Source organism: Mya arenaria, chromosome 1, assembly GCF_026914265.1.
Source record: "Mya arenaria isolate MELC-2E11 chromosome 1, ASM2691426v1".
Taxonomy (NCBI): domain Eukaryota; kingdom Metazoa; phylum Mollusca; class Bivalvia; order Myida; family Myidae; genus Mya; species Mya arenaria.
The window spans coordinates 41,247,125-41,273,631 of record NC_069122.1 but is presented as its reverse complement, the minus strand read 5'-3'; the positions used below and the strand labels follow the sequence as shown (position 1 = coordinate 41,273,631).

The window sequence follows — 26,507 nt, the reverse complement described above, 5'->3', positions numbered from 1 at the left end:
CAAGCAAAAATAACAAAAGCTTAGTGGATCATATTTCATGTATTTTACGTCATTAAGCAATTTAACAAGACACCTAAAATTTGGGAACCCAACAAGTTAAAAACGAAAACAGGTAATCTGACCTAGTGTAAATAATTGATATAAAAACACCCTTTAATGCCAGGGGCGTAGCTTCCTTTAGGCCGTGTAGGCCGCGGCCTACACATTTTTCAGGAAATCGAATTAATAAAATTGCTAAATCTGCAATAAAGGCATAGGGGATTAGGGGCTTAAATTTGAAATCCCGACAAATGCGCCTTAATATAAATTTACTTCAAGGTAAAAAAGATTGATATTGTTGTTCTCATTAATGTTTTTACAACAAAACGCAACGACCACAACATAGCTAAAATAAAAATCGGGGGGGGGGGACACCCCAAGAAAGTGGCCTACACATTTATTTTCGTCAAGCTACGCCCCTGAATGCGACAATTAACATCAATTAACCGTCCACTACAAAATCTATTTAAATTAAAGCAAAAATATTTAAAAAAAACTCCTCGAAAGACAGATCAGCTTATTATGAGTAAAATTATTTTACATATTAAGTCTATATTGGCGAGTTCGCCTATTAAAAAGATTTTGTGATATAATTCGCGAGTTATGAAGGTATTTGTTGTCTAAATTATTCATGTACTAACAAAATGGCTAACCCATTTAACGTAAAAGAACTTACTCATTCAGCGTAGATGTCGTTCCGGTTTCCACACCAAAAAAATTCGAGATTTAGACAAGAAAAAAGAACGTCATAGAGTGATTAGTAAGATGATTTTGACATTTGGTTTCCAACTGAGGCAGAATCCCGGTGAGTCAGTCTTTTCAATTAACCTAGGCGGGGAACCAAAGTATGACGCAATGTCTAGATACAAGAATCTTTATTTAAAGTCGGGTATGTGCATGGCTGCGAAACACTGGCTCCAGCTGTTTTAGGAGCTATATATATATAAAAAAGAGCTAATGACAATTCCGAGCTAGAGCAAAAGGACGGACATCATCATAAAACGTAAGTATGACTCATTTTTTATTATTTAGTATCAAAATTATGAGGGCTTATTTGAGAACTCGGGGAATGCAGTGCCATATAAATATGTTTAATCTTCACACCTATTTCGGTTATTTTTTAAACATAATGTTTATGGAATTATAAGACCTATTCTCCCTTACTTACGTTTTATGATGTCCGTTCTTTTGCTCTAGCTCGGAAGTGTCATTGTTGTTGTTTTTTATATACAGCTCATAAAAGAGCTGGAGCCAGTGTTTCGCATCCATGATGTGTGAACATGAAACCTTAGCTCAATGAGCTATTTTCCGACATGAATAACAATCATACATAACATATAAAAACACAATGAGCTTGTGACCTGGAAATAAAATCATAAAGGTTAAAATAAACAAATATTGGAGCAAGTATTTTCAAAAGCCGTTCGTTATCATGCATACAATTACAAATAGTAAATTGAATTAGAGCGTTGAAAACAGTGGTAACATCAACAAGTTTTCCCAGCTGTAAGGGTAATCCCACGCGCCCGGTTCCGCTAGTTGACATACAAAGTAAAAATGGTTAGTTCTTTCAAAAGAGGATAATCTTAAGGGATAATCGTATACATTGAAATAACAAAATATACGTGGGAATAACAGCATTGTACATTGATGTGTAGTTGTTATGTGTTCGACAGATGTTGTATAAATTTGAAATAGATATTACCCCATTTTATTTTATTTGAATATTTGTTATTTTTATTCAAAATGTCCGCTGAAATCTTTTTTGGTATTTAAATGCCATATCTTGTCCAGTGGGTGTAAGCCATCCCACTGAAATCAAAACTCGTTTTCCGTTAATAAGACAAATGATAAAAGAATTTCAGTGAAACATCTTATAATTCTCAATTTCTTCTAAATAAAATTAAAGCAATAAGGTATTATTTGCACATTGAGCATTTACAAGAGGGACCTGTCCAGGTGCGCATCAGCCTTCTAAATTCCAGGTAGTTTTGGGAGCACCTTATTTCCTTGGAGAACCTTATTTCCTTATGTCTGTAAAATTGGTACTGATTGAAAGCTGGTAGCTACAATACTATGAAAGCTGGTAGAATTGACTAAAGTCTGAGGAGAGATACCTTTTAATGACAAATAATATGGAATTTGTAAACCAGGAAACAAATCAATGCATCACTATAAGGAGCTGCACGACTGTCTTATCTTCAGGCAGCTTGTGCTATTATGTCTAACTGGCATGCTATTATGTCTAACAGACATGATATTATGGCTGACAGACATGCTATCATGTCTAACTGGCATGCTATTATGTCTAACTGGCATGCTAATATGTCTAACTGATATGCTATTATGTCTCATGACTCAATGAATTGTTATTGTGTCTTACATGTTATCATGTTTAACCGACGTGTGATTATGTCTTACTGAATGTCCGTGAAGTCTGGCAGCTTAGCAGCGTAAATTAGCAATTTAACAGCCTGGCAGACTAACACGGTGGCAGTCTTGCAGTGTGGCACAACTTCGGACATGCGCACTCTCCCCAAAAACCGATATATTTGTGGTATGAATTCGGGTAGGTTTATTGGTTGTTCTTCTTCATTTTTTTCTGAAATGGTGCATTTTGGTGTTGTTGTTTTTTCCAATTTATTTTGTCTCCAGTATCAATTTAAACATTCATCATCATCATCAGCAGCAGCAGCAGCAGCAGCATCGTAATCGTATGTCTTTATTGAAACTCAAAAGTTCTTTTGGTCATAAATATTAAAAAAAAACATATGTCGGAAAATTCTTCATATTTTCTGCAACTCTTTCCAACGTTATAGAAAATAAGATTATTCGAGGCTTGGACTTGCTTAAACAAGTATCTATCAGTTAGTGTTTAGTGTTTATAAAAAAATAAAATAATTTCATTTGGACACTGTCTTAAAATGTCGCCAGCATTAAATATGTTATGGTTCACTGTAAAAGCCAACTTATATAGACATTGGGGTTAATTGCCCAACACAGATAAATACACAGTCAAAACTCGTTGGCTCGATATCGCTTGGCTCGACATCATCCTTGGCTCGAACTGTATAAAAATGACCGATTTTTATTTACTATATGTTCATATAAAATTCGATCGGATGGCTCAATTTTTCGTGGATCATTTTCGCGGTCCCTTGAAAGAATTGCACACTTCAGTATGTCAATTGGAGCTCCTCGGCCATTTTTATCGAAAACAACCTCGGGTGTATGCCGATACATATGCAGAAGTAGTTCGTAAGTTTTTTTAATTATATCATTAATTAAATAGAGTGAATAAGCTGGAATTTATTTAAATTGATTGTCAGTGAAGTGAATCATTGCAAACATAATTAAGATTCACAAGAGTTAAGTCATTAATTTTATCTGCTAAATAAAATTACTACGCGATCTACTTGCGGCGGACTTAAACGTACCGCTTTCTGAGTATGTAAACCGTCCAAATACATCCGAGGTTGTTTTCGATAAAAATGGCAGAAGAGTTCCGAATGTTTATTCTGTTTGCTTGACTCGATATCATTTTCGCGGTCCCAGGTAAGAATTTTTCACAGCTACACACGATCAAGTGTGTCAAATCTATATATAATGTTGTGTATGTTTATTGTCGAGCAAATGAGGGGTACAGGCATTGACTGACTAAACATGAATTTTGGTTTAATGAAATAAATAATTAAAGTAAAACAATATAAAAACAACAAAACAAACAATTACACAACACGAACTAAAAATGCTAATTTAAAATGTGTGTTGAACATATTGAGCAAAAATATCACATACATATTTTTGATCACAGATAGCTTTGCAGGGCTTCCGTTAAAGGAAGTTTGGAAGTATATTACTCCCTAGAAATGGGTAAAAACGTCCGAAATTGATCCCTTGAAAGTACAAACACTTCCATATTTTTTTTAAGAAAAGTTCCAAAGTTGAAAGCTTGGAAGTTCAAAAATATCAAATGTCAATATTACTTTTATGGTCACAATTTCAATCACTCTTAAAGAAAATGCATTATTATAATCAAAATCTGTGAATTTGGAAAATTTTAGTTTCAATTTATCTGATTTTTAACATGCAAGTTGAAATACAGTGGAAAAAGTAATTGTATTCCGGGGATTTAAGCTTCCAAATTTCAGTGAAAAACGTCCAATATGGATGGACATGAAGTTCATACATCCAGTTTCAAATTCTTAATAGAAGGCTGACTTTGAACAAAATGTGTAGACTTAAATGGGAGTTCAACAATCAAACCTTTTCAATATGAGAAAAAAAATGACTTAAGTGCTGAATAAAAAACTGGGTATCCATGACCAATATATGATCACAGCAAACTGATATTTCAAAAAGAATCAAATATGGCACTGCAAGAGGAATAAAATAAAACGAATACACACAACTTTGATTGATTGAAAATAATTGTAAAGCAATGTCATTGCTGGTAGCTGGTAAGCAATGGGTCCCTCTCGGAATTGTGTGGATCCGTAGCGTTATCACCGAGGGAGGCATTCGCATTTCCTGTGGGACGTTCGCCTGCGGGACTTTTGCCTGTGGAACTTTCGCCTGTGTCACAGCTTTTTGTGGGCGCGTTGGACTCCATATTGGGTTCCCTTTCGGCGCGCTTCGTTGAAGGAGCACTCTCTATCCCGCCGTTCTGATCTATGTTTGGTTCCCTTGCGGCTCCTCTTCTGAGAGGTCCGTGTGTGTCTCTTCCAGATAAGGTATCGCGCTCCGTGTCAAGGACCCTTCCTGTGTCACCACCTCTTTCTTCACTAACAGTTCGGCTTTCGCGGCTGATCTCAATCCCAGAATCTCCGCTACGATTTGATTTCAAAGAGTTACTTCTTGTATCCGTTTCTTTTTGTTCAACTACCAAACTGACCACACTTTTGTCGGCGTTGAAGGCCGCCCCATTGACCGCACGTTCTTCATCCTTCGGAGAATGTCGCATGCGCAGACGAACGATATAGTACAGGATCTGATGAATCAGAAGGATAACGATGAAAGATGCCAGTACGATCGTTGCATTCCGCCAGCCGGCGGAAATGCACACTTTAACCTCTGCAAATGATAAGAAAATTAACTGTAAGGAAAACAGTGTTGATGAAAAACGTTCGAATTCCTCTTAAAACACAACTTACGTTTACAGCCAATGAAATTGCAGATTGTGAATGCCACGTACCTTTACATACGGGCACAGGAGAGGACCATGTCTTGAAGTCCCCGCACGTTGACGTGTTCATGCCGACCAGCCGGTATCCCTCATCACACGTAAACGTAACGGTATTTCCGTGACGATAATTAGAAACATTTTTGTATTTTCCATGTTCAAGCGGGCCGAGGTCTGGACAGTCGGCAACTGTATTTAAAGAACACATGTAGGTTTTAACTGAGACGTATAAATTATAATATGTGTAATTATTGTCACATATGCATTGGCGGGGGTGTATTACTCTCTTGACTTGTGAATCAATCAATCCTATCGTTTAAGGACTGCCTCTTGGCTTTAGGGGAAATGGCCATGTGCCCTTCCAAGAACAATTGTGGCCGGAGAAAAGGGGAATTTTGAATACAGGCAAATAATACTCATTCTCGTTCACCAGAGTGATGATGCTATGCGTACCACTGATTTATCATTATCAAACCTTTGATGAATGAGAATGATATTACTAAAATCATGTAATTATTATCAAGTAAAATGCCTCTATCTCCATCTCTAATGCTTTCCACTGATGTTTTTCAGTTGCTTTCCATTAGCACATGTAACAGAAACGTTTGAAGGGGAACATTGACACAATGTAGGGAAATATTTTCGTGGCAGAGTTGACGAACTTGCAGGGGCCGAATTACGTCCCCTTATTCACCATTCGTAACTCCTCGGCCATTTTCTATCGAAAACAACCTCATATGTATGCCGGCACAGAAGAAGTAGTTCGTAAAATTTCAAATAATATTATTAAAGCCATGTCATAAAAAACAACAACATGCAAAGCTATTTTTTTCCGCACCAAAACCATACTGTTATTTACATACGGTACAGTCAGATACAATTAGTGTTACTATTAAAAGTGTTTACAAGTATTTGGAATGCAAAGGTCTAATAGTGAACAAAATGCCGAGAATCAACATGCTGAACAATCGGAACACCTCGGCCAGTATCCGACAGAATTGACTATCTCGAAGCTTGTCGGAGATGGCCGAGTTGCATGCTAAATGAAAACACGTTTTACAGTTGCTGAGGTTATGTTATCTGAAACGAATCAAGACGTTCATTCATGAATACAATGTATCTACTTTAAGGACTTGATGGAATCCCATCAATCGGATCATATCCTAAAATAATATATAATATATTGTATAGTTATCTTGTATGACGTCATATGCTGGAATCCCAATACCAAGCTGTCTTAATATTTGTCTCTAAATCAGTCAAATCAGTCAAACATACCATTCCTGTATTCTATTCACAAAATTATCTAGCGTTTAAATCTCATTAAACAAAACACATTTCTTTAACAAAATCCAATAAAGAAAACGTTAGTCTACATTTTGAAAACAATATCAGACGCCGGTGAACACTTACAGGAACTAAATAGGAAATCTTTTTATTTTTTTTATTTTTCATATGTTAATTAAAAAACAAGGAACACCAGGACCAAGCACGGATATTATAAACACCAAATCTATGCAATTTGTATAACCTCCATTTTGGTTCCTATCAACACTTGTCATCCATTTTTGTTGCAATGTGTTGGCGCAATGACGGAGTTCAGGGGTCAAGAATCGCCGTTTTCAAAACCGAAAACACACGTACGAACCGGAATAAAACTAAAGAACAAGTGAGAAAGGCGCTAAAATAAAAAATCGCAGACAACTGAACCTTCGGCAATGAGAAAGAGATCCCTCCCTTAACAATTATTTAATTTCCTCAAAATTTGTTTAATTACTTAACTTGATTTTACAAAATAAAAAAATGGTTTTAAAGGGACTTGCTCATGTTTTCTTACCAAAAATAAGTGTTCCCGGTTATGGACCTAAAAGGACTTATAACATGATTGTTTTACTCTTTAAGTTTCAGAAAAAAATACCTCTTATAGTATAAAACGTAAAGTATAATATAAAACCGGGTTAAAATGGGTAGCGAACCCACGTCTGGTACAGTTAAGAAAAATATCGAAAACTGCTACCATATCTTCTCGCCCATAAGGACTTGCACCATAGTAGACGGATATTTTAACCGTTATTGAAGACATTGGTAGCACCACGTGATAATGTCAATTAACTAATCACGCTGCAGCCTTTCACTGAATCGCGTAACTAATGCTTTACGTGATAAATTTAATCAACCTATACCGCAACAACGAATCGCTGAAACCCGTTAGTGACGCTACTGAAAATTGGTGTCTTCAGAGACGATATTTGAGCAAATATCAACATTTGCTGAAGGGTTCCAGCTGTCGGTACCTTTAGTTTTAACGCTACATATGATCGACCATATTTGATTTCTTAATTATGTGCATTTTACAAACCATGAGCGAGTCTCTTTAAATTGAAAATATTGAATACGCTACTCCAAAACAAAAAAGTGTGTTTTGTTTGATCATGCTATAAGGGCCTAGTTTCTTAAAAGTGTGGTCAGGCGAGCTACATAATATTGTCCCAAATACGATTTTTTTTTAGTTCAGTTATGACAAATAAACATGACTGTGAAATTATTATAGCATTGAAAATAGATATCGTTATTAGAGCACTATTAATAGATAGTTAGCCAAATGGGATCCCAAAGCGTTTTCATAAACGAGGGGCGTTCAATATTTTTAATTGAACTTTTGTTAAGATTCACCATTTTTATAAACCAAACATTATTCTATATACTCTTCACAGTTCGATATTTTATAATTCTTGGTTTATGAGGCAATTTTTAGTGTATATGAAAGTTAGTCATTCTAAAATGCCGTCCATGCTTTTTAATGGCGTTTAGCCTGGCAGTTAAGAATGACTAATGTTAAAGTATTCTGGAAAAATTTCTGACAAAGCATTCACAAATTTACCTTTATCTTTTTTTCTTATTCCAAAAGAATTATTCTTTAGAGGTTGCGATTTCCTCTTATAAAATCTAATTTGTTATGCTTCATTACGTTTTCACCATTTAAACCAAGTGTTTCGGAATTGAGAAATGGCTGCCGAAAGAAAATAAAAAATTTGAATGTTTTTCATCATTGAAATTGAAAATCAGTCCACTATTCGTCGTATTAAATTCACAGTACCATACATTCATTATTTATTGACGACAACATGTTTAGGACATGTGGTAAAAAGGTCATACTTATTTATAGTAGATATATTCGTATATTTTATGTAAACACGTCCGTATGAAAATTTGAATGGAAGTATCATTACTTATTGAACGTCCCTCACACAGCGCTTTATTAAAACCTATACGCAAGCTTACGTCACGTGGGTTTCCTCATTCCAGTTCGTTATAAAGTGTATATAAATTTATCAAAATAATTTCTTCAAAACAATTATACAAAATGCTCGACTCGACAACTAAATGTCAGTGTCAATAAATTATATTCAGAAAGCATAATATATGTAAAGCACTCACCATTTTTAAAGCTCTTGTTTGAATCATGACTTAAAAAGAAACTTGAACTAATTATACAATCCTGGGCCGGTATTCAACAGCTTAAGTCATTTCATATTTAAAGTCAAGTTATATAAGTACCTTACAGCTCATATGATAAAATAACTTAATATTATCTAATATTCTTTTCCTTCATTTATTTTGTTGAATATAAATAGTCATGCTTTAAAAACTCACAACCTTATACATTTATTTTAATGTGACTGTGAAAATGTTACGAAATCGACTTTAGTTAAGAAATGACTTCAAAATTTCTTATGAATACCACTCCTGATATCTAGATCTTCATTCTATCATGTAGACACAAGGAAATTCAAACTGATTGAAAATTAATAGAACTTACTTGAACATAAATAGAACTTACTTGAAAATAAATAGAACTTACTCATGCTGGACACTGTCGTCTATCCTTCTCCGCCTCCTCGCATGAACTGAACTTTTTCTGATGAAACATATGGTCTGGGTTTTCCAGTTTATAGGCTGGACTCATCATGTTGGTATCCCAGATTATTTTAACGACAACACAATTGCAGATATATTTTTAACGACAACACAATTGCATGATATGACTCGCATTGGCAAATTTGATTTTTGGTGGACGAGAGCGCACCGAAACTTAGACAAACATAACATGAGTGTCAAATGTGCACAATTATATATTGAGTTTACAGATGGGACCGGGGAGGATGGGTGCACCCAGCGAGGTGTAAATGTCATTGACAACCCTAAACAATGATTGCGCAAACAATTCTGTCTTGAGCAATTTATACATGTAAATAGATACATTAATTATAATGCATAGTATATATTATTACAAATCTTAATGAATTTTGCGAAATGAATGCCTCCGCTTTTATATTAATCTTTGGTATATTCCAAATGAATAGCACCGTAACACGTAGAATAAATACATAAAATGCACAGTTCAGTGGTCAAAATTAGCACAACCCACAAGTCACAAGCCCTGCATTGGTTAAATGCTTAGGGGCTTGCTTATATTCTTTATTTTATACAGCAGGGCTTGTTGAAAAAAGTGATCCCAAGCACCAGTGTCAGCACTTGGGCTTGCTCATCCAAATGACTAATTTCCATGAATGTTACACTAACAGCGTGTTGGAATGTAAGTATATTGGTGTCATACTAATAGTTTCGAACAAAATATTCAAATATGTTACCATGACAAATGTAGAATACAGTAACATAGAGGTTACATATGGTATTTCATGACTACGTCATAATAACGTCTTCCTTATCTTGTGACAACGACTTACTAACTCAAGCCTCGTTACCTGGCAACGGATCTAATCGGAAACCGAAAAATTATTAGTATGTCGTAGCCACGACTTAGAGATAATTAAGTCCTAGATCCAAATTGTCGCCTGTATATCACCGTAAGTGTACTATTATTCCAGAATATGGTAAAAGCCAATGCCACGACCCATTGTTTCATCAGTATCAACAACATTCGGAGCTCCTCGGTCATTTTTATCGAAAACAACCTCGGATGTATGCCGGTATATCAGTTGAAGTAGTTCGTATTTTTTAATTATATCATAAATTGAATATAGAGCTTTAGAGTTGTATCTATTGATCTAAGTTTACATTCATTGCCAGTGAAGTGTATCATTTCAAACATGATTAAGATTCCCAAGAGTTGAGTCATGAAGTTTAACTTCTAAATAAAATTACTACGCGATCTACTTGCAGCGGACTTAAACGTACCGCTTTCTGAGTATGTTAACCGTCCAGATGCATCCGAGGGTTTTTTCGATAAAAATGGCCGAGGAGCTCCGAATGTACCCGCAATCTCCCCTGATATCGGGAGCAGCACCAAATAATCCACGATCATTGTCACCATGTTCAATTAATGAGTCACCAATCTACGATTACAGTCAATCCCGGATCTACTTTCCGTTCGTATGTCCACCACTTGTGCCTAATCACGCCCTACGTGCCTTGTCGATTGTTTCCGGTGGTTGTGAGGCTGATTCTCGTGGAAGTCAGGCAGCGCGGCCCACATTTCGTGGACGTCCCAGATGTCGCGCGGCACTTGGGAGCTGTACGCCAGTGCCTCCGTGTTCCACACCCCAACACCCCGCAGCCCCGCGTCTATCGCGTACTGATATTTCACTGTGAGGCTCTTTGGGTCATCATATCGGACCTGCAGAGACTCGCCGTGCATCTGCAAAAACAGAAATGATATCGTAAACTTGGACTACAAATATCAGAAAGGGTCAATCATTAAGTACTAGGTTTAGTCATTAGGGACTCCGACCTTCGCGGTTGTTTAAAAATCCGCCTACTGCCACTTATCCGAAACACACTTTGTGTTGACAATCTGTTTGCCAATGAAGTAGTATTCTGAATGATTACGAAGGGCTCGTTTGCTACGCTGACTCCGTCGATTCCTTATCATTAAAATGTTGCAAGCATCCATATCTGGTTACAGATGCAGTTAAATTACGTTAGTACCAGGAAAGTTTATGGGGCTATGGTTAAATCAGTGGTCAAAGTCGATATGTACGATCTGTACAGCACATGTTAACACATCAGCAAATAGTGCAGCCAGGGGCTTGCTTCAATACTGTGAAACAAGGTTGGCATTAGAATAACGGATGTTTTATATACGCGCAACGTTCAGGTCAATACCAGGGCATATCAGAAAACAACCTAAGCAAAACAAATGTTTAGTCCAAAATCAGGAAGGGTAGGTAGGATTTATTTAGTTTATGTTAACGTTTTTGTCATCATTGGGCGCGGCGTACAAGTAATCTTAAATATATTTCTTTTTAAGAAACATATTAACACTTTTCGTAACAGAGATAATACGAACAGTGTTTTTTTTAGCCGACGGACTATAAAAACCGTAAGGGAAGGCGGCTAGTTCGTAGGTAGGGTCGGGTGACCGGAAACAGAAGTATTTTAAGGTCTTATAATGAAACAACAATGTTGAGCCCGCTGCTGTAACAATTGTGAAGCAATTCAGAGATAGGCTGTTTGATTACTTTAAATGTAATTGTTTGAATGTTGATTGGTATATATACATGCGAGTGCTGTCAAACAAAACATTAAAACATACACACCTATATGGGTCTTGCATGTGGCATGCCCTCATGTTATAGTAAACATTAATGTACAAGGTTGTTGAAAATTCCAAATTGCATTGCCAACTTTAAGCCCGAACAAGTCAAATTACAAGGAATGCTGACCAATGATCCTTAAGACTTAGTGTGACCGTAACCGTTGACCTTCAGACTAAGTGTGACCTTAACCGTTGACCTTCAGACTAAGTGTAACCTTAACCGTTGACCTTTAGACTTAGTGTGACCTTAACAGTTGACCTTAAGACTTAGTGTGACCTTAACCGTTGACCTTAAGACTAAGTGTGACATTGCCCGTTGACCTTAAGACTAAGTGTGACCTTACCCGTTGACCTTAAGACTAAGTGTGACCTTAACCGTTGACCTTAAGACTTGGTGTGACCTTAACCGTTGACCTTAAGACTTAGTGTGACCTTAACCGTTGACCTTAAGACTTAGTGTGACCTTAACCGTTGACCAACTGATATGGGTGTTACACGAGAAATGTCGTGTGCTTAGTAATTTTAAAAATCTCAAATTGCACGGACAAGTCAAAGTGAAAAATGATAACTAAAGTAATTAATAGTATGTACATTCTCACCTCATAGTTAAAGTATGGCGTCTGTGACTCTTCGTCCCAGAGTCGTCCGGAAGTGGAAGACTCGAGCAGACTGGAAATGATATTGAAGTTGATCTCATTACCGGCCGCGTCGCTACAATACACGCCCCGGAACGGGATGGCGCGGATGGAACACACGTTTTCCTGTAATGAATTAAAATGTGCCGAAATAACAACTTACGTCTAAAACAAAATTTATAACTTTTTGGGCTATTATTATTTTACCGCGATTTAGCACAAAAAGGCCATCTTATGAACACGCGTATCGTACGCTCGAATTATCAAACAGATATTTCTGAGAAATTAGAACATCTAATCTAATAACTTTATTGGTCAATTAAAGCACTGTCTATTTGATTGTATATGACAGGAAGGTTCAGATGAACCAGTTGTCAGAAAGCATGTCATAGGCCATATAATTATAGGACAACCCCAGCTGTATACTTTCGTTACCTACCGTGGACAAGGCGAGGCAAGAGTAGTTGTAGCCGTACCAGGGTAGACCCAGAACCAGCCTGTCGGGGGAGATACTGGCATTCAGATAGCTTTGTACACCTGCAAAAACACATACTGGTCATTCATTTTTTGCCGACATGATACAGGTCTGCCCGTATATAGACACATAATTATCTAATTTACTCGCATAGTTTAAAAAAAAACACAACAAGAACTTTTCGTAGTTGTAGGTTATGTAAGATACATTCATTCCCCCACCCCCTTACAAAAGCCACGGATAGTTTGATAATTTTGTGAAATGAAAGTGAAATCCTAGTGAAATGCAATCCTTTATATGTGCCTGTTATATCCTTCTTCCTCGTAGATATCTCCCTACCTTCCATGACACTTGGGAAGGGACTGTTGGGCCCGGCGACACAGGACCCCCGGACCTGACTCTGCATGTCGTATGCCATAACGAACAGGAAGTCGGCCGCCGCCGCCAGCCCCTGGTAGTCATAGTTTCTCTCATCAACGCCCTGGACGCCCCATGCCACGTCCACGGAAACCTGCAGGGGAATAATATTGAGCGCAGGTAAGACACGGAAGGGTAAATTGCACATAAAGATGTTTATGTATAATTTTTCCAACACTTCATACATCAATGAAACGCACAAAAATAATATTAAATACTTATAATTACAACTATAAAACAATAAAAGATCATTTTTATTTTGCTATTATCCAAGAACCGCAATTCATCACTCGATAATTCCAAGTAGCATGTAGCCTTCCCACGCGTATGAATACATCGTCGACTTGAGGACACGTGAAGTATTATCTTTGATAATGACAAAGATAATAGAATAAAAATTATAAAAAAAATGCCAGTTATCACAAGTGACAGTTACCACATTATATTCTTACTAAAATTATTATAAAAAAACGGTGTCAAAACAACGCAACCGGCCCCTGTGGTTTATGTTCATGAATGGTTGGCATGTCATTACTTTCATTAAGCTGTTGACCTAGATATAAACTTCAGGCAAATCATTAAAAGAAATGTTCGTCAGTTCTTCAATTTCTGGAGGAATCTCAGCAGCAGCTGAATTAAACAATCGGCGAGGGTTTTGTGAGGGTTTTTACTTTCCACGAAATGTCTCGTGTGACTAGAACTCCCAAACGCGCTTTTGATCTATTGTAATGTTGCTTAAATGTATTTCTGACATGACTGGGCCGGAAGCGCACTATGACAAAGAATAAAAAAAAATCGATTCTCATTGGTTCGCAAATTATCTTCTACATGAAAGAAAGCCTCGTTTTGGCTGCGTTCATTGTCGCTTTGAGCTGCTTAAAATGCTTCTGTCACATGGCCCCAGTATGCCTAAGTCTAAGAAGGCAAAATAATTTGTCATAGAAATGGAAAATAAGACACGTAGGTGTTCCGTATACTGTTTGTGTATTGTTTTTGAATTACTGTCACGTACTCCTGTTTGAAACGCAAATTAATTTCACCCAAAAAAGTCGTTTCTGTCAACACAATTTGTGCGCGGTTTGCATAAGTTCTGTCTGGTAATTAGTCTGAGTCTAATAATGTAGACAGTCAATCATTCATCTTGCACAAATGGACGACATTTAATGGTTAAAGGGATGTATGGATATTAAAAATGACCATTTTCTTATAAATTAATTACTTTACTTTAACACACATACATAAGACGGTTCACGTACTACGTAGATTGTCAGCTTTTGTTTATAAAATCCATTTCGTAGTAAATGGAACAGTGTTAAATGATTTTAAGTCAAATGCGACCTCGTGGCACGTAGATATGTTTAAATTAATCGTAAACGTTAACGCGTATGACATGTGGTCAGAAAAGGCCCACTTTGGTGAAAGCCTAAAGTCAAGAAAGGGCCGGAGATGTACAGAATGGCGAACGTCCATTTGGCGGTAAATGGAACAGTGTTAACCGATTCTGGGTCAAATGAGACCACGGTGCACATCGATATGCTCAAATTAATATTGAACGTTAACGCTAATGCCATGTGGTCTAAAAAGGCCCAGTTTGCCCAGGACCTGAAGTCAAGAAAGGGCCGGAGATGTACAGAATGGCAAAACCATGAGCGTTCTAAACGGACATGCATATATTGTTCTATGACACGCGATTATATTAAGGCAGGCGTACAACACACGTTCACACTTAAATAAAAAATAAGCATATGTTGAAAGCAAAAAGTAAGAAAGTCTTACCATGGCAAATGGGAACTTCTCCACGAGGGCCGCGCGCGTCTCCCGCACGAGGGCGGTATATCCGTCCCTCAGGTCAAACTGGCTCGGAAGAATGGGGTTCTCGAAGTCGAAATTAAGGCCGTCCAGGAAGTGGCGGTCCACGACATCGAGCTGCTTGGCGATCCATGACTTCCGCTTGTCCGGACTCACAAACACGTCCGCCGACACGTCGCCTGTAAGGCAGATAACGGTGGTCTAATAACAGTGGTCAATGAAGAAATAGGCTACTACGGTGAACACTTGTGGTCAAACGAAGACATACGTTACTACGGTGAACAATAGTGGTCAAACGAAGACATACGTTACTACGGTGTACAATAGTGGTCAAACGAAGTCAAAGGTTACTACGGTGAACAATAGTGGTCAAACGAAGACATACGTTACTACGGTGTACAATAGTGGACGAACGAAGACATACGTTACTACGGTATATAATAGTGGTCAAACGAAGACATACGTTACTACGGTGAACAATAGTGGACGAACGAAGACATACGTTACTACGGTATATAATAGTGGTCAAACGAAGACATACGTTACTACGGTGTACAATAGTGGTCAAACGAAGACATTGGTTACTATGGTGTAAAATAGTGGTCAAACGAAGTCAAAGGTTACTACGGTGAACAATAGTGGTCAAACGAAGACATACGTTACTATGGCGTATAATAGTGGTCAAACGAAAAAATAAGTTAAACGAATAAATAAACTACTACTCTGAACAAGAAGGGTTATCTGTTTCCAATAGCAGAAAAACGTTCGGCATTTACAAAACAGAGATAAGTTACCAAGTAAGATCGAGTTACTAGATAATGGTTGAGTTAATGGGTCAAGCGTTGGTACTTACTTACTTGGAAAATGTAAGTTAATAGACAGTGTACTTTATTATTCAAACGCTGATCTTTATAAACATAAATAAGTCACCGTATGTATGATACAACAAAGTCATTGGGATTCTGGTTTATAGTATAACTTTATTTCCAACTCACCAATGATAACAGCCCGAGCACCATGTTCATGGGCGAGACAGACAAGCCCCATGTCTAGATACCCGACCATTACAACCGTGGTCACTTTGGTCCAATCATAGTGCTGCCAGTCTGTCGCAGTCGCCCGCAATGAAAACATGAACACCTGAAACAAGCCCCGACACGTTACACGCGATACGTTAAAACACAAGCTATGTCTACAAATATCCGATAATAACAACAGTGGCCATTCCACTCCACGCTCCGAGCTGGTCGCAGTCGCTCGCTATGAAAAACCTGAAAACCTGAAACAAGCCCCGACAGGGTACACGCGATACGTTAAAACATAAGCTGTGTCTACAGATATCCAATCATAATCATGGACAGTGGCCATTCCACTCCAGCTGGTCGCAGTCGCCCGCAATGAAAACCTGAAAACATGAAACAAGACCCGACATGGTAACCTGAAACAACCTCCGACATGGTAACCTGAAACAAGCCCCGACATGGTAACCTGAAACAACCTCCGACATGGTAACCTGAAACAAGCCCCGACATGGTAACCTGAAACAACCTCCGACATGGTAACCTGAAACAACCTCCGACATGGTAACCTGAAACAAGCCCCGACATGGTAACCTGAAACAAGCCCCGACATGGTAACCTGAGACAAGCCACAACATGGTAACCCGAAACAACCTCCGACATGGTTACCTGAAACAACCTCCGACATGGTAACCTGAAACAACCTCCGACATGGTAACCTGAAACAACCTCCGACATGGTAACCTGAAACAAGCCCCGACATGGTAACCTGAAACAAACCCCGACATGGTATATATACGAGAAGTAACAACATGGAGCATCCGTACATACAGAAATCCGACCATTACGACCGTGGTCACTTTCTTCCAATTACAGCGCTCCCGACAGGCGCGGTTTGTATCGCCACAATGAAATCATGAACACCTGAAACACCTGAATCAAGCCCCGACATGGTACAAACGATAAGTTATATTATGGAACAACCCACGTCTAGATATACGACCGTAACAAAAGTGATCACTCAAGTCCAGACTCCCAATCGGTCGCAGATGACCGCAATGAGAACGTGCAAATCAAAAACTTACCTTAACTGCAAGGTTTAAAGTGACACTCTTATTCAAAATCTATGCTTACACAGTATTATAAACATAAATTTGAGTGATAAACATTTAACTACTTACTAAATTATGCATTTATGAAAAATATAAATTAATGATTGTAACTGTGTATTTAATAGCTGAAAACGCAAAAATATTAAATGATTGGTGAGTGATAAGATATTTACTATCGTCTCATACGGTAGAATTACAATGTTTTTTGCACCTTTATCTCAAATTAAACTAGGTATCCTTCATAAAAACCATTGGTTTTTTTTTACTTTTATTTATCCTTTTTAGTATATTAAAACAATTGTATTAATTGTGGTAATTCTTATTTTGGAGTAAGAGTGCATCTTTAAGAACACGGCCATTACCTCAGCCAGTGCTATTTCTCTCATGCCGCTCTTTGTCATACCTCTTTTCTCGTTGTATCCGTAACCCGCTCACAGAAGCGTAGATTCTCACAATGACAAATGGGCGGTACTCCCGCCCCTATAGGCTTGACCACCCAATAGCCTATAGCAACGCCAATCAGGGTCAGAGAGACGCACGCCGCCACCCACCGGAAATCCACACCACCCATATTGCACCGCCGTCCCCGCGGCTCGCGGGCGCCCTTTTGCAGGGGCTTCTCAGCCTCAATGTCCCTTTCCGGCATGGTATTTCTAATCAGTTATTTCATCGCGTCCGTATTGTATATACAATTCTGTCACCACCTGCATTTGCCAGCACGAAATCCGTGGTTATACTTTTTCGTAATGAATACGATTTTATACCTAGTATCTGGACCTTAATTACGTAAATAACTCTATCGAGGTTTTTTCCATAAACTTCTTTATTCTGAATATAATTTATTGTGCAAGTATTACATTTTATACATTTAGTGCCGTAGTAACATATATTTTCCTCTGCAGGTTGCGATGATGTATGTCACTTGAATCTTTATATCTTAGTCACCTCGTTTGTTTATTTTGTTTGCGCGTTGTATGAACTGGCTCACGTACGCGTATCCTCAGTACAATAAACCCGCTGGTTAATATAAGGCATGATATTTCATCAGTACCTGTCCACTTGATGCAAGTTTAAATTATATAACGAATATTGCGCCTTTGTATGCAATGCAAGTATTTAAGACCATATTACATCCACATCACGGAATCAAATTATATATAATTACACCCTTATGATTTGAAACAAATCCTTCTTATTTTCAAATGTTTTTTTCCTGCTCATCCAAAACACACCAGAACTCGCTGAAATCTAATACCAACGACCAAACATCGTTTAAGAAAACTAAAATTGACTCCTTTTTTCATCTATTATCTTTACTGCGAGATAGTAATTGTTTATTCCCTGTTATTTCTTCACACTTATTTTCCATCTGCGCGTGTATATAATCCACAGCTCTTTCAAACGTGCACTTCTGAATGTAAAGGCAGTTTTCATAAAGTACAGATCAATTTTAAACATCAATACTTCATCCAGTTGTTTTTATCCCGCATCATGCTAATTTATTACACATACGCTATCACTTAAGAATGACCTGATTTCAGAGAGCACAAGAACATGCAGCTATCTTTGGGGTTTTTTAACACTCCAATCATTGCAATACTAACTGCATTATATCACATCGTCCAAATCACATACGTCATTCATTTTTGCTTTTTTTTGGTTCAACCGTGTTAAGAAGAGTAACGATTTGCTTAACATATGGTGCAAAGTCCGATGTGAAGACCTTGGGCGATATTCAAACGAGACAAAATGCATGCTTTTATCAAGGTCATTTATAGATAAAGTTTCACGTTACAAGTTTTCAAAGATAATTTATAATAGAGATAGTGTAGTTTCAGGTTATTTTCATAGGTCAAATATTAAGTTAAGTTATATCATTTTGCCATTTTAATGGACGTACATTTATAATCAGAAAACATAACTAGCTTATTTTTTATTCATTGGTAATATCGACATTAAAGCTTCACTCTCACAGATATACCATTTTTACAACTTTGTTTTATTTTTTGTCTTGGAAAGAGTAAATATTTTGCGTAAACATCTTCCTACCAATGATATAAGATTGCTGACAAAAAATCAGATTGGAGTTTTTCATATTTCCGTTCGAAAATTTATGTTTTATGGCTTAAACTAACGGTTTAAAAAAAATGCATAAAACATAAATTGTTGATAAAAATCTGCGATCTCATCCTTTGTCAGCATTCTTTTAAAACTGGTTTCCATGGATTTTCACAGAATTGGCTCGGTCAAAGACAAAAAAAAAAAAAAAAGTCGTCAAAACGTTCAATCTGTGATAGTGCAGATTTGAATCATTCTCATTCATCAGATGTTTGATAATGATCAATCTAATCTGTGGTACGCATAGCATCATCACTCTTGTGAACGAGAATGCATTAAATTAGCAGATTAGTTTCTTTGAAAGAAAACCAAGATTAATTACAATTTTTTTATACTGTGTCAACATTTAAGTACAGTCAAACCCCGTTGGCTCGAACTCCAACGGACAGGCTTAAATACCTCGACGCTAAAAAAGTCGAACCAACGCGGGAATGCTTATCTTAAGTATAAAGAAAAGGGTCTTTTACATCCAGTTCGAGCCAACAAGAATTTCGAGCCAAGCAAGTTCGACCAAACGGGGTTTGAGTGTACATCCAAATACAAAATATACATGTTTTGGATAACGATGAACATAATACGAAGCATATACTTTTATAAACTTTCAACAAAACATAACATGGACATAATATATGGACAAACATTTTGTCATGCGTTGTATGCGATATACAATTAAGCTTGTGATTTCATCAAGCTATTTGCGATATGCAATGCCAACTTTAAATGCCTGATGACCACAAACAATTCTGGGATGGTATTCAATATTCAGCTTAAGTCCATTTTATGGTCATGCATCCTTGACTTCATCCACTGTTTAGGTCCGTTATTTATATCGAGCAATCCGATTAGCTACATCGTTCGTAGATTCAATTTAGACCAATATTGAATACAACCCCTGGTACCATTTTTAATATATTATCGGTATGATCTTATCTCTCTCTACACAAATAATCGAAACCAGGCACGAACAATACTTTTTGTGCAATCCTTCAATGCCAAAATAATGAATTTTAATACGTCTTCGGTATGGTTTGCTTATTATAAATATTATTCTTTATTACTATTATTTCTTTACCTTCCAAACCCTTCCAAGTGATACAGACATAACATGCAGTTACTAAGCATTCAAAATTAACATTCTTTAACATGATTGAGATCTTTAAAGATAATATATTAGGAAAAACTACTATGTTTGTAACTTATTTACAATTTCGTGTATTGCCATTTAAGTATTCGTCGTTGACACAAAAGTCCCCAATGGCATTATAAACTATCAAAACTACTGGATACAAGAGCGCCAGAAAACAAACGCAAGCGCTCGTCTGTTGTTATTGTTTTTTTTTAAGTCGAACAAGGGACATAACTTGACACATATTGGGTCCAGAGTTATTGACCCTGCTTTACATATTTTTTTTTTGTTTCTTGCAAGGTTTTACGGCGAAGTTAAAGTCTTTTGCGTGACGACGATGATGCCGCTGTTAACAACGACACAAGGGCTATCACAAAACCTCGACTTTTCTCTCACAAAAATAGACTATATAATAATGTTTATAAGCATATCCACTGGACACAATTTCTCGAAAGTTCTGAAGCTTAACAGGCTTAAGTAGCTAATTTCAATTAGTCGTAATACATTATTAAATATGATTTTATTTAAATACAAACATTGTTTATTGTACACTGTAATTAACAAATTATCAGAAGGTGTATTCCTATTTAAAATCCAATACCTCTCAGCGAAGTAAATACATCGCGAATAAAATACAAACACAAATAGTGAGCTCAGCTTGATCCTGTTAAAAAGGACTATAGAAGTTTTTGAGGAATTAATGCTCTGTATATCACAATAACAAACACTGATGCATAAGTTGCATAGCAAAACTGTAGCGAGCTATTACCCGATGGCGAGGGTAAATAAGCTTACCCCCCCCCCCCCCTCCCCCACCTCTCTAGCAAAACATATTGAATACAGCTACTGGAAAGACAATCCACATGTAATAAAAGTAGATAATTGTTATTGAGGTTAATAAACCACTTTTTCCTGGTGTGCCTAACACCCAGACAGACTTGTATACATTTGGTTTGTCATCTACAAGTGTAAAACAACCAAGGTTATGACATGCTGTAAATACCTGAGCTTTCATTCGGAACTCCTCGGCCATTTTATCGAAAACAACCTCGGATGTATTTGGATGGTTTACACCCTCAAAAAGTGGTACGTTTAAGTCCGCTGCAAGTAGATCGCGTAGTAATTTTTTTTAGCAGTTGACTTAACTCTTTGGATTCTTCATTATGTTTGCAATAATACAATTCAATGAGAATAAATTTAAACTTAGATCAATAAATACAACTCTAAAACATTACATTTAACTAATGATATAATTCAAAATTTTACGAACTACTTCAACAGATGTACCGGCATACATCCGAGGTTGTTTTCGATAAAATGGCCGAGGAGCTCCGAATGCTGAGCTTATCCAGAAACCGGAGATTGCAAATAGACTTATTAACAGACAGACAGACAGACAGTTGATTGACTTGCACATAGTACATCGTCACAGCACATACATTTTATAATACAATTTGTTAACGTGTATGAGCAATGATAATAAACAATAATGAATAGACATTACAACATACAACTATGTAGGGAAAAACACAAAAAACAACAACAAAAAACAACAAATAACAAAATCAATAAATAATAAATGAGAATGTTAACATTTGTCTCAGCTTGCAGGCGCGTAGCTAGGTCAAATTTGGGATTACGCAGATCGATGCCTTGGGGCGTAGGTGTGGTAGGGGGTACTTAAAAGTCGTGTTTTTTTTGGAATTTAAAAAAACTTCGACCTGTCAAAATTTCATTACGCAACTGCGTATTTGCGTAGTCAGCTACGCGCCTGGCTTGGATCTAAAATAAATACAGTCATACGTCATGCAGACGGTAACATATGTAAATAACCACACATACAAACGAATCACATTCCGTAATCATAAGTATTGTCTGAAACGTAATTATGTTCCGTTCTGTTTGCTTAAAAAAGTCTTAACCGTCCACTTGAGTTTGGTTTTCAAAAGGGCGTCGTTGTATCACAAATAATTCAAGTAACAATTTGAGAAAATACAAATAAAGTTGAGCAAACACAAAGGTAGGATTATTCTGCATATATGACTGTTTGTTAAATTTCGCAGCTGGGTTGCAAACAACTGCAAACCACAAATTATAGTCTGCACCAAATGTCAATACGATGCATCAATCGGAGCATTTTGGCCTTTATCCAACAAAATGGAATATCTCGAAGCTTGCCGGAGATGGCCGAGTTGTTCCGATTGACGAAGTATCTTTAATTTTGTCATTTTGACTTTCACCGAAGTTCCTTTACATTATGTTAAAGTCGGTAGCCAAGCCCGCGTGACAATAAACAAACCTCTTTTTGTATTTGGTCTCACAAAGTCTGTAAAGTCATCGGAATTATAAACGTAGCCTGTGACGATGTCTCTTATTCGGACGTGATTTAGAACCGTTGAGCGGTTTTCACGTTGAACTTCACGTTCACGTTCACGAATGTATCTGTTTGAAGTTGCAGATTTTTAAGATTTGCAAGGTCAAGACCAGATTGTTTTCGACAGCCATCACTGTCAGACAGTTTGTTTAAACCTTTATCACGTATGCAAATCTCGCTGGATGAACAAACTATGCACTGTAGTTGTCCACATCAGTCGACGCGCCCGAAGCTTCTTGGGCATCCGACACGAAAGATGCCGGTTGCTGGTTTTCTTCAAATTCCGACTTAGATCTGCTGGTGTCAGTGAATGATGACGTCATCTGGCTATCACCCAGGGTCTCGGCGGAAGCTGTCGGTGCAATGTGTGAAAGGGTCGAGCCAATCTCAGCTCCGGGCGCATCATTGTCGAGCAGTGGAGCTGTAGGCGTCAATCCCTGTCCGCCTCCACCATCCTGGTTCTGGTCACCTGTGCAGCAACTTGGATTGCCGAAATCGGCAATTGGAACGCATTTACTGGATATGTTCGGAACAAGTTCGGAAGGACCGTCTTTATCAACTTCCTGATATCCTTGGGTTGTGCGACCAGTTTCCTCGACAGGTTTCTTGTCTGTGTTGCTTCTTCCATTGTTGATATGTTTGGGTGGTTTGGGACTGTGGTTATTTGATCTGTCAGGGTCTTTTACATCAAGTTCCCTTTCCCCGTTATGTATATGTACTTGGTTGTTGTTGCTGTGCGTGTTATTGCTGTTGTTGCTGCTGTCGTTCACTGTATTGACGGGCGTGTACTGGCACGATTTAGTGTACCTTTTGTAACAACAAAACCCTATCAGGCCGGCTATTACAATAAACTCGACAACAGCTATTGATATTGCAACATTTTGTAGAGTGTAGTTTGTGTCATCTGAAAAAGAAAGAACGTTTTGAAAAGCAATGAAAATACCATGTCGATTCATTTAATATAGGGAGTAACTTGTTACATTTTACTTTTCCCACGAGAATTGGAAACTTCTGAGTCAAAAAACATGCATGTAAGAAATTTTTTAAAGGGACACGACACCAGATGTGTCCAAAAGTGGCAAATACAGTATATCCTCAAAAAAAGTCTAGAATTGTCAATATGAGCTAGTATAAGGCCGATAATACATGATAAAAATAATATTTTGTCGCTGTCTCAGCTGAATTTATCCGTTTAAAAAAATCGCAAAAAATGGTTTCTGAATTTATAGTGTGTATATTTAGCACGTGCAAGTCACGTGTTAACTACAGATTCATATATGAAAGGACTCCATAAACTCTTAATTTATTCAAAATTTCTTCGCAATATGTCAACCCAAACTAAAGATAAAAAGTTTCAACCGTGTTTGATTTTATAGTAAAAGTGACCTTGACTTTGGTAAAAGGGGAACCAAACGTAATCCCATGTAAGGTTTACATAACCTCTTCCTATGTGCCAAATGTGGTCACACCATGTCTACCCACTCTACAGATATGCATTTTCAACTGGTTTTCTTTTTTAAGTAACAGCGACCTTGACCCAAGGGCACCAAAACGCAACACCGTCACCCTCTCCATTAACTCTTCAAATAAACCAACTTTGGTCACAAAGTTTTGCCTCAAACTAAAGCCATCTAGATTCAGTCGTTATTCTAATCTAAGTAGCAGTGAAATTGACCTTGACCCAAACGCAATCCCATGACAGGTCTCTAAAACTGTCAACTCTAAGTAAAGTTATTCAGTTTCATAGGTGTTTTACGCCGCCCACGCGCACACCCGAACAAAAGCGTACATAATAACCAGGTTTCACTATGGAAAAATTCTGGACACTTAAAGTTTTGCAAGTAGATAACAAGTGAAATCATGGTCTTTTTATTTAAGGATTCAGTTTAATTGTATGGTTAGGTGGACACAACAGATCCACGCCCTGTTCAGATAGCTTTGTTGTTTAAAATCTAAACATTAAGTGCGGCTTTCTTTCTTTATAGTGATTGTTGTTGCCTACTGAGGTTTCGAGATGAATTGTAAAGCCGATCATAAAACACAACTCACCCTTATCAAGCATCAGACAGACGGGCGCACCAGATGGTACTTCCCCTTCCTCTGTGACCCAGCGTTCACGCAGGTAGCACATTAGAAGCGGTGGTCCGTGTAGCTGGCGTCCCTCCGCGCACGTGTACTTGGCCGTGGAGACGCCATCGTCCATGCTAACAGACACGTGACCGTTGATAAGGTCCGGCGGATACCTACACGTTTCTGTAAAAACAAAACAAGTTATTCGAAAAGCCATGATTCCTTGTTCATGATGACACGGTGATATTGGTAGAACGCCTATTATTTTTCTCGCAGTTACACACATATTTCAATTCTTTAATTTTATCTATACTTGTTAGTTGAACAATTACTTTCGCAATACGGCTTCGGTTGTTTCCAGTGGCCAAAGTCGCTGCACTCGATTGTCGACTCCCCGACCATCTCATAGCCGTCATTACACGTGTATGTAACGTTATTGCCATGACCAAACGTCGAAACGGATGGATATGAACCGTTCGGGATACTTCCTGGGTCCGGACAGGCGGAAACTAGAATACAATCATAGAGTAAGTTAGCAGAGGAAGTTTGTTGTAATAATAGTATTCTTTGTCACATTTTTTTTTAATTTTACAAATGTACTCTTAAAATGCTTCCAAATGATTAGGTCGCTTGCTCCAATATCATTAATATTGGTCAACCTCGTTTCCGCAAAACACCCTACGCTCGGGTCTGAATGAACCTATCTTACACTCTTGGCCATGGAAGATACTTATATTCTCCCACCTAAGTTAAACAAAATTAAGTAAAAATGTATTTTTTGCTGGAACTCTTTTGTGCGTAGTGAAAATAATTGCGTATGGATATGCGATAATTCACAGTTGTCATGGATATGCGCACAGTGATTCAGATTATGTTAATAGTCAAATCGGTCTTTAAATAGTTCAGAGGAGAGTGAAGCATTATTTCTTGAAAGATGCGTGAAAACCTTTTTATGTTGACATTTAAAGGGAGAAATAATTAATAAGCTTTCTAAATATTGCACCAAGACAAGGTTTCTTTGATGCTACAGACGACAGTCTTCAACAAGGGGGGTAATTACAATGTGATGACCATTAAAAAGGAGTTCCATACGAGCGTTTTCTCTTTGCCCGTGGGCAAGATAAGAATTTCTAGCATGGTTCAATTTTTGGATCCACTTATCTGAGGTGGGAGAATAATTTCCAGCATGGCCAAATTTTTGGATCTACTAATCTGAGGTTGGAGAAAAGTATTTATATGACAACACACGATACATTCCAAGACGCGAGTATACAAAAAGGGATGATATCAAGGACCGTATTTATATACGTTGAAAGATGACAATTCTAATTTTTAATGAAACAAGGGTAAGTGTTTCTAAATAATATACAAATAAGTCAAAAAATATAGTCGTGTAAAAGTTCTGCTCTAAAGCGATCAAAATTTTCTATTTTTAACATAATATATGATGGGTTGCAAAGTTAATATATGATGGGTTTAAGAGTTAACATATGATGGGTTTCAGAGTTAATATATGATGGGTTGCAGAGTTAATATATGATGGGTTGCAGAGTTAATATATGATTGGTTGCA

At 37.4% G+C, this 26,507-nt stretch overlaps 2 protein-coding genes across 3 annotated transcripts in view; both read right to left on the bottom strand.

Annotated features, from left to right (window-relative positions):
- Positions 1 to 3,697: 3,697 nt before the first annotated feature.
- LOC128233373 (di-N-acetylchitobiase-like) lies at positions 3,698 to 18,853 on the bottom strand. 2 transcript variants are annotated; one of them, XM_052947033.1, is made up of 9 exons: positions 17,651 to 18,853; positions 16,112 to 16,256; positions 15,084 to 15,295; positions 13,230 to 13,401; positions 12,855 to 12,952; positions 12,380 to 12,541; positions 9,063 to 10,880; positions 5,234 to 5,410; positions 3,698 to 5,112 (listed from the first exon to the last, which is right to left on the bottom strand). In XM_052947033.1, exons 1-7 carry the CDS (start codon positions 17,891 to 17,893, stop codon positions 10,635 to 10,637), a joined length of 1,278 nt encoding a protein of 425 aa, XP_052802993.1. In that variant the 5' UTR covers positions 17,894 to 18,853; the 3' UTR covers positions 3,698 to 5,112; positions 5,234 to 5,410; positions 9,063 to 10,634. The 2 variants fall into 2 exon arrangements, with proteins under 2 accessions (XP_052802993.1, XP_052802984.1); XM_052947024.1 differs by having other exon boundaries at positions 9,084 to 10,880.
- Positions 18,854 to 21,313: 2,460 nt separating this feature from the next.
- LOC128231516 (uncharacterized) overlaps positions 21,314 to 26,507 on the bottom strand; it is a 12,853-nt gene continuing 7,659 nt past the window's right edge. The window contains exons 5-7 of the mRNA XM_052944458.1: positions 25,268 to 25,444; positions 24,915 to 25,118; positions 21,314 to 23,769 (exon numbers count right to left, since the gene is read on the bottom strand). Coding sequence (XP_052800418.1) covers positions 23,057 to 23,769; positions 24,915 to 25,118; positions 25,268 to 25,444 — 1,094 coding nt within the window. The 3' untranslated portion in view covers positions 21,314 to 23,056. The remainder of the gene's footprint in view (positions 23,770 to 24,914; positions 25,119 to 25,267; positions 25,445 to 26,507) is intronic.

Bases quoted from the DNA above. Each gene is read 5' to 3' on its own strand.
- LOC128233373 (XM_052947033.1), bottom strand. From the start codon at position 17,893: ATGCCGGAAAGGGACATTGAGGCTGAGAAGCCCCTGCAAAAGGGCGCC. The intron at 16,257-17,650 runs GTATGACAAAGA...GGCTTGTTTCAG, and splicing joins CGGATACAACGAGAAAAGAG to GTGTTCATGTTTTCATTGCG. The intron at 12,953-13,229 runs GTAGGGAGATAT...GTGTTTTTGCAG, and splicing joins CTTCCCAAGTGTCATGGAAG to GTGTACAAAGCTATCTGAAT.